This window comes from Cyclopterus lumpus, chromosome 23 (assembly GCF_009769545.1).
Source record: "Cyclopterus lumpus isolate fCycLum1 chromosome 23, fCycLum1.pri, whole genome shotgun sequence".
In the NCBI taxonomy this organism is placed as follows: domain Eukaryota; kingdom Metazoa; phylum Chordata; class Actinopteri; order Perciformes; family Cyclopteridae; genus Cyclopterus; species Cyclopterus lumpus.
The window spans coordinates 12,760,749-12,768,725 of NC_046988.1; the positions used below are offsets into that span (position 1 = coordinate 12,760,749).

Genomic DNA, 7,977 nt, shown 5'->3' on the forward strand with positions numbered 1-7,977 from the left:
AAAAAAAAAAAGAAAAGAAAAAATGATATAAGAAATAGTATTTCTCCAATATTTCTTTCTAATACATGTTATCATATTCTTAATTTGTGTATTTTAAAGGTCTCAGTAATTGGTCTCCTTTCTAGGAACCTAATTGGAACCTGAGAACACCTTCATTTTTTTTTTCTCCTAAAATATTAAATTCGTGACGTTTCTCTCAATGTGTCGCATCATAAGCTCGTGTCACTCGTCTGTTTTTGATACGTAGATTTCCAACCATATATTTTTATATTCTGAACAACCAAACCATTTCATTTCCTTGTGTTTTTTTTTTTTAAACACTTGAAGAGTGAGTTAATTATATTACGCCGACTCTGCCCCTTTAAGTGGAGGGAAACACACGAGTCGACTGGGGAGCAGGCGTCGCCGCAACACTCAGGCAACCACCGCGCCGGATGATTTGACTCGACCTTCCGAAGTCTTTATTTTCATTTTTAATTTATAATTTTGTCAGGCAACCAGGAGGACCAGCACACTGCCCAGAATGGGAAATATTTCGCTCTTCACCGGGTAAACAGAGTGACACGTTGCTGCGTTATGTTGTGCGTGCAGAACTTGCAAGAGGAAATAAAAAAAAATATTTAAAAATGTTTTTAAAAAAAAAGGGAGGCTGATACTGTGCTACATCCTCCTGATGTAGCACAGTATCCCGGTATAGTTATTGTTTTAATGCCCGGTTTTCAATAAGCCGGACGGTCATTGTGCACAGTTGCGTTGGGTGAAAGGGAAGAGCAACGATATCGCTTAATGCCCCCCCCCCCCCCCCCCCCCCCCACAAGATGGAAACCCTTGATGCAGGCAGGGCCTCTCTATCACACAGGTCGAAATGGCAATCAAAATCCATTTAATTGTTGGTATGGAAAGGAGAGAAAATGTTAATTGGTCAAGTGAAAAATAAATGTAAAGCAGGCCTAATAGTCTATGAAATGATAATGATGACTAATAGCTTGAAAAGACAATAATCAAACTCGATTAACTCCGAAATAAGTTCTTGTGCCAGAGATTGATCAAAGATCAGAAGAACAAGAAGGATAGAGTAAACATATGTATTCAGTATATAATAAGTAATACTGACACCAGTGCGAAATAGAATGACCATAATATAATATGATATATAAATATAGTAACAAAGTTAATGACAACAACATAACATTCAAAAGTGTAGACATTTAAATGGAAGAGTAATATTGAGCATGATATTGAGAGAAATATTGGCAATGTTTTAAAGAGAAATTTTTAATTTTGTTTCTATATCTCAGTAGGAACCTATTTTTTCTCTGTCAGACTGTCGGAATGACTAAATCTGACGGAGGTGTGTTTGTATTTTGTTTTCAGTCTCTTCCGGAGTGACGTAACCTCGTCTGAACAGGTGGACGCAGCGAGCTTCACAACCAGGAGGATCAGCGATGGCATCACTTATTACTGCGCTCCCTTCTCGGGGACAGGGGAACGAGACTCTCACACCTCCACTGCACTTTGCCCCCCCTCCGCAGAGACTTCCTCCTCTCCTCTGCTCTCGGATTCACCTTCACCCACACCCGCCTCCTCCCCAAACCAATCAGACTCTTCATCCCCTTCGCGTCCTCTTCTTCTTTTCTTCTCGTGGCTCGGTGCCCGGCCGGCGGGGGTGGGCAAGTACAGGGACCTCTACCTGGACCGCGGCATGGACGTCCTCCTGGTTCAGAGCAACGTGACGCACTTCCTGTGGCCCCGATGGGGGTTTGACTACGGGCTGGAGGTGTTGAAGGCCCTGGAGCAGCCTCCGTTCTCAGGGAGGCCGTTGCTGGTCCACGCCTCCTCCATCGGGGGCTTCACTTTCACCCAGATGCTCGCCCACATTGCTCAAGGAGGGAAGCGACATGCAGGCGTGGCCCAGAGGGTGACGGGGCACATTTACGATAGCTTGGTGGTCGGCACTCTGGAGCACATGGCGATCGGTGAGCGAGCGTGATTCTCCTCATGGTTACTTTGGAGTTGGATATGTGGGTCACATCCTTAAATAGTAAATGAGCCAGCTGACCCGCTGCTGCAGTCAGGAGTCCAGGAACTATTTGTGGCGGCTTGTTCCTAACTTACCTATACTGTCTGCAAACGGTTTGTACATTTCTTAAGAATAATTGTATATAAGGCTGTAGATGACTATTTTAATTGTAAAATAGCGAAACATTCCTATCACAGTTTCCCATATGCAGAGGCAATGTTTAAAGAAAACAAAAAAAGCAGTAAAACCCAAAGATATTTAGTTTATTATAATGTAAAGACACGACATGTAGCAAAAGCTAACGCTTGAGAAGCTGGAACTGCCACATTTGAGCATTTTTTGCTCAATTAATGATCATAATTATTATTCAATAAGCAACATTGCTGTTAGTAATTGACTAACACTGCAACCAACAATGTTCAGTATTAAATATTCTGCTGATTTATTTACTCTGTTTCATATTTTTGTCTACAAAACAGTGAAAAGTACCCATTGCAGTTTCACAGGTGATGTCCTCAAATATCTTATTTTCTCCTTCATAGAGTCCAAAACCCATTTAAGATTTACTATTGTAAGATACGGGAAAAACAGCCAATTCGCTCATTTAAACTAGGTAATGTTTGACTTCTTCTTTCATAAAAAAAAGTCTTGAAGGTTTCTTTAAAACATTTGGATACAGGATATCATCATCTCTGATGTCCAGAAATCTGATCAGAAATTGAAGGAGAATCATCAGGTTTTAAAGTTTTCTTCCGTATCAAAGTTATCCAGTGGTAGTTGTCTGTTTAATTGGTATATGGCAAACAGGAATAGATACTACTTACTTTTAATTTAAACAATTTGAGCATAAATATCCCCCAAATAGAAATAAAACAAACGAATAGTAACATAGGAGTGGCAACATCGAGATTTCACGACTTCAGTTGAAGTTTGACACATACTGTATGTAATTGTACCCTTGTTATGAAATATTAACCCTCCTGATTATTATTCTGTCTCCCTTTTTGTTATTCAGGCCTCGGCAAGACTCTGTTTCCCCGGTTGGAAAGCTTGGTCAAAAACGCCGCGATGCTTTACTTCTGGTTCTTCAAGACACACACGGCCGACCTCTACCACGACAGCATCCAGGTTTTCCACAACAGCCCCATCACGACACCGGCCCTCTTCTTCTTCTGCGAGAACGACGCCCTGTGCAACCCCGCCGACTTGGAGACCTTGATCGACCACTGGAGGAAGAGGGGCTTGGCTGTGGAGAGCAGGAAGTGGAAGGAGTCGAAACACGCCGCCCACATGCGATGCCACCCGGAGGACTACGTCTCCACGCTGGAGAAATTCTTGAACTCCCTCGCCATTCCCTCCCTTAAATGTAAATGTTTAGTTTGACAGATTTTAAACACTGTAAGACGCTTTATGATTTCACTGGAATCTTTTTTTTTTATCTTCCAGTTGTAGAGCATGATCAGTGGTGTAGTTTAAAGAAGATATTTTCTCTCTCCATTTAAGCATCCTCAATTGTTTGAATAATATGCACTATTTAATTGATTACTGTAGAGTCTTGTTATGCTTGCATGCACAGGAAGTGTTCTTTGGTGATGGTGTTGCACCTTAATATCAGATCTGGTTGTTGCACTTGGATACCAGATCAGTTTTTTTGCACAATTTATGGAATAAAACTGTTAGAGCATCTAATGTGAATTGCATTATTTCTGTTTGTTTTGGTTTGCTCTATTTATTTCAGCAGAAAAGCAACGATATGTTTGTGTATAATCCGTTAACACAGTGCATGATGGGACATGTTTGTGTATAATCCGTTAACACAGTGCATGATGGGACATGTTTGTGTATAATCCGTTAACACAGTGCATGATGGGACATGTTTGTGTATAATCCGTTAACACAGTGCATGATGGGACATGTTTGTGTATAATCCGTTAACACAGTGCATGATGGGACATGTTTGTTTATAATCCGTTTACACAGTGCATGATGGGACATGTTTGTTTGCGAGGGCTGAACTGCGGATGTATTAAGAGGACAGGTCCCACCCACTTTTGACCGCTTCCTGACGCACTATGACGCAGTTATGTTGAGGACGAAACTAGAGAATGGCGACATCTGCTGGCCAGATCCCGGTATTGCGCTCGAATGTACGGATTCCATCCTGAGGCCACACGAAACAAGTCCGTGTCTGTTGACATACAGTATATATATATATATCCATCCATCCATCCATTTTCAATACCGCTTATCCTCATTAGGGTCGCGGGGGCGCTGGAGCCTATCCCAGCTGACATAGGGCGAAGGCAGGGGACACCCTGGACAGGCCGCCAGTCCATCAAGGGCACATATATATATATATATATATATATATATATATATATATATATATATATATATGTATTGTATATACTGTATATATATTATATAATTATATATTATATTTATATATTTATTTATTTATTTACCTTTGCTCTCAATGGTAAATGTAATGGTAAATGTAAACCCTCTTTTCCACAGATACATCTTTCTAAATTCATCCCTTAATTAATTCTTCCTCCTTCCTAACGTGGATCAATGTTTGATTTAATTTGAGCACTGAACACGTGAGCATGAATATAAAATCCATCCTCATGTCTTATGTATGTATAAAAGCATAAAATGCAACTTTGAGCTCTCCCTGCTCTGGAATGAGGTGTTCAGTGTACTGTAATACTTTACAGCTGTGTGTGTGTGTGTGTGTGTGTGTGTGTGTGTGTGTGTGTGTGTGTGTGTGTCACAAAGGCTCTTTGCATGATGATGATGGTATTAGTGAGATTTGATGTGGGTCAGAGTTCAATGGTTACTGGCACATTGTTGTGCTTTCACAAAATGACCTCTGGGGTAACCTACAGAGAATTATCTCGCCGCGGTGTTTTTCCATCATTTGTGTTGTATTTTATTCATTATTCATTGCTTATGTAAACTCAGAGTTAAAAAAGACAACATATTCAAGCATTTTGAAAATAAATAAATAAATAATAATAAAAAAGGTGTAAACTTAATCAAAAGTTCACTATAAGTAATAATAATAATAATATTATGATTCATTTTCAGTGGAAACACAACGACATCAATATTATTATTATTATTATTATTATTGTTAAAGACAGTTATTGTGTTATGCTGCCTGCATAGTTGCAAAAACCTTATTTTACATACATTAGAATCTGACTATTTCAATTTGATGTTGGGCATGAGGCAGATTATACAAACATATTTCTATATTCTTTATTTAATTTACAGTATTTTGAATCTCATAATTACTATTATCTCTTTTAACTTTAAGTTTAAACATATGTAAATAATAACAAATGGCTAAAGAGTGAAATTAAGTTAAATCAATTTATGTTAATAATTTTTAAGCATTTGAATATTAACATTTCAAAGAAATTAATTTAAATTGGTTCTTTTTATTTCCTCCGGGGGGAGGAAGTGTTACTTTATGTGTCAGGACATTGACCCGAAAAATAACTCACAAGTTATGAGATGATTTTCAAAATATGCACTGACTGGTTTTAAATGTTCTCATAAAAAAAAAAAAGTGAACAAATTTCACAAGCAACATATATTGTCTTAAGTCTTTATAGCTAAATGTAATACAACAAATTACATTTCAGCTCAAAGATAGTCACATCCTTCTGCTCCTAATAACATAACCAGTGCATCAAAGACCATTAATACTTCTATCAAATAGTCTCCCATACCTTTCAAACTATCATAGTAGAACCATAACAACACGCATATAAAAAAAAAGAAGAAACATAACAATTTGAAAACAAAATAAAGCTACAATTCCTATAAGATCTTTGTTGTCCATAAATACGCACCTCAAAAGATAATAGCATTACATGCAACATATTTAGTAAACCAAAGGAATAGCATTATTGCAGACTTATATATAAAATAAAAATAGTATGTGCAAAGACAAATGACACTACACTGATCCATTAAGGGCGGATTTCTCAGCAGACCTTGAGTTTGTCCTTGTGCAAGAGAACCGTCTCCAGGTAGTGCTGCACCGTGGTCAGAGTCAGGTGATGTTGGCTGTCGGGGAACAGACTGTCAACGGGCCGTCCCGTGGGTCTGGCCGAGATGGGACAGTCCATCGTCAGGGCGACGGTGCGCACCAGTCCCTTCAAGCTGGAGACATCAGCCTGGATCTGTTTGAAGAGAGGGCTCTGCAGTTCATTATCCAACAGTCCAAGATCACGGCTGATGTTGGTTAGTCCCTCAATGGAAGGAGGGCTGGTTGCTATCGTTGGAACCACCGGCCACTAAGCGAAAGAAGAACACGTGAGCTTCATGTTGACTAGTTTGACCTTAAACTTGTTGTTGGCAGACCACAGATTGATGAAGCAGGATAGATGTCCTCCACTTCTCTTAATTAAACACACACCGATTAGATTCCCACTGTGAACAAACTGGTAACTTGTGCTCATGTCATTATGAGTATACCTCCGTCCGTAGTTTGTTGATGTGCACCAGAGTTATCCGAGCAATCCTTATCATGCTGTTTATATTTCTGACGACTTCTCTATTTGTTGGAAGACTTGAGCTCCGTGGAACCACCACAAGAGAGACAAAGAGAAGAGCCGGAAAGATATGCATCCTGAAAAAACAGAAAATATATACGATAAAAGTACGATTCAAGTATATAAATGACATAACACAAGTCAAATAAATGTGTTTTGGCATTTTAAATTCGATATTCAAAAATATTAAACTTCAAAGAAATATAATATTACTTTTACCTCCTGCAAAATGGTCTCATATGCCGTAACATATCATATGCTATAGTCTTACTTGTGTTTTTCCACTTGTGGCCGTGCTTCCGTAGCGCAGAATGACATACAGATGACACATCCCTCTTTGCAGGTTTCCCCCCATTTAAATAATCTCGGCTCTGGACTGAGTCCGGCCTTACGCAAGAATTTCACAATAAATGCCAGCTGAAGAAAAAGTTAATCACTTCCTTCTGAATCAGACACGTCCCGTGTTCTTCGTTTTGTTTTGTTTTTGTTTTGATCTTATCTTTGATTCACATCAAAAAAAGAAGTGGGACAATAATTGGTGACGTGGTTCCTGTGACGTTTCCTACTAGACGCAAAAAAGCAGCAACAAGAAGTCAAAAATAAAAACAGAATTACGGCACACGGGTTTGTAAACTGTGTGCTCTGGCTATTTACTGGGCCTGACTCATTCAGTTGAGAGACTCCTGCAGCGGTTGAGAGATACCCACGGGGCTTTTTTTTTTTAGGAAGCGCAATGCATTCACTCGAGAAGCAATATTTGCCCTCTTTTTCTGAATTATTCATTATTATCTCAGAATTATGAGAGATGTTTTCATTGGACGAAATCTGTTTTTTTTTCTTCTGAATTAACATGATTATTATCTCACAATTATGAAGAGTTTTCATGGGGAAGAATTGTGTTATTAATTCAGTTCAACGGTGCATATTTTCTTACCTTCATATCGTAGTTCTTCATATTGAGGCGATACTCATTTGCAGGTCGGTTGTTTATAATTGCGCTTCATTTCTTAGATTGATACATGTATTGCCATGAGCCATGAACTGATTCCAGTAAACTGATTAATCTGTGTTGTCTTTTGTTGTTAAATAAACTCATCACTCTCTTCCCTTCCTGTTGTGAACACCGACTCTAATTGAGACCAAATTAAATAGTTGGTGACCTAATGGCGGCACAAGCTTCCCAGAACTTGAAAGAGCGAGAATTATAAAATGTAGTTTTGCCTAAACATTCGGTTGGACCCATCCTGTCGGGCCCACCGCGCACGAAGACATCCCTCCTTTTATGACGCAGATGGAAAATACTTTAATTCTGAAGTAGATGATACACAATTCATTGGAATGCCGGCTTTGGTCATTTCCAGTAAGCTGACGTTGCACAGGGCCGAC

The 7,977-nt window shown here is 39.1% G+C and overlaps 2 protein-coding genes across 3 annotated transcripts; one reads left to right on the top strand and one right to left on the bottom strand.

Moving 5' to 3' along the window:
• Nucleotides 1-367: 367 nt before the first annotated feature.
• Nucleotides 368-3,707, top strand: LOC117726270 (transmembrane protein 53-like). The gene is made up of 3 exons (XM_034526449.1): nt 368-549; nt 1,375-1,976; nt 3,036-3,707. The coding sequence occupies exons 1-3, from the start codon at nt 524-526 to the stop codon at nt 3,401-3,403; spliced, it is 996 nt and encodes a 331-aa protein (XP_034382340.1). The 5' UTR covers nt 368-523; the 3' UTR covers nt 3,404-3,707.
• Nucleotides 3,708-5,625: 1,918 nt separating this feature from the next.
• On the bottom strand, nt 5,626-6,939 carry LOC117726157 (leptin-B-like). Of its 2 annotated transcripts, none has more exons than XM_034526258.1 (3): nt 6,863-6,939; nt 6,515-6,668; nt 5,626-6,333 (listed from the first exon to the last, which is right to left on the bottom strand). In XM_034526258.1, exons 1-3 carry the CDS (start codon nt 6,907-6,909, stop codon nt 6,022-6,024), a joined length of 513 nt encoding a protein of 170 aa, XP_034382149.1. In that variant the 5' UTR covers nt 6,910-6,939; the 3' UTR covers nt 5,626-6,021. The 2 variants fall into 2 exon arrangements, with proteins under 2 accessions (XP_034382149.1, XP_034382150.1); XM_034526259.1 differs by having other exon boundaries at nt 6,811-6,932.
• Nucleotides 6,940-7,977: the final 1,038 nt, after the last annotated feature.

Bases quoted from the DNA above. Each gene is read 5' to 3' on its own strand.
- LOC117726270 (XM_034526449.1), top strand. From the start codon at position 524: ATGGGAAATATTTCGCTCTTCACCGG. The intron at 550-1,374 runs GTAAACAGAGTG...TTTTGTTTTCAG, and splicing joins AATATTTCGCTCTTCACCGG to TCTCTTCCGGAGTGACGTAA. The intron at 1,977-3,035 runs GTGAGCGAGCGT...TTTGTTATTCAG, and splicing joins TCTGGAGCACATGGCGATCG to GCCTCGGCAAGACTCTGTTT.
- LOC117726157 (XM_034526258.1), bottom strand. From the start codon at position 6,909: ATGTCATTCTGCGCTACGGAAGCACGGCCACAAGTGGAAAAACACAA. The intron at 6,669-6,862 runs GTAAGACTATAG...CTGTTTTTTCAG, and splicing joins CCACAAGTGGAAAAACACAA to GATGCATATCTTTCCGGCTC. The intron at 6,334-6,514 runs GTATACTCATAA...TCTTTCGCTTAG, and splicing joins TCAACAAACTACGGACGGAG to TGGCCGGTGGTTCCAACGAT.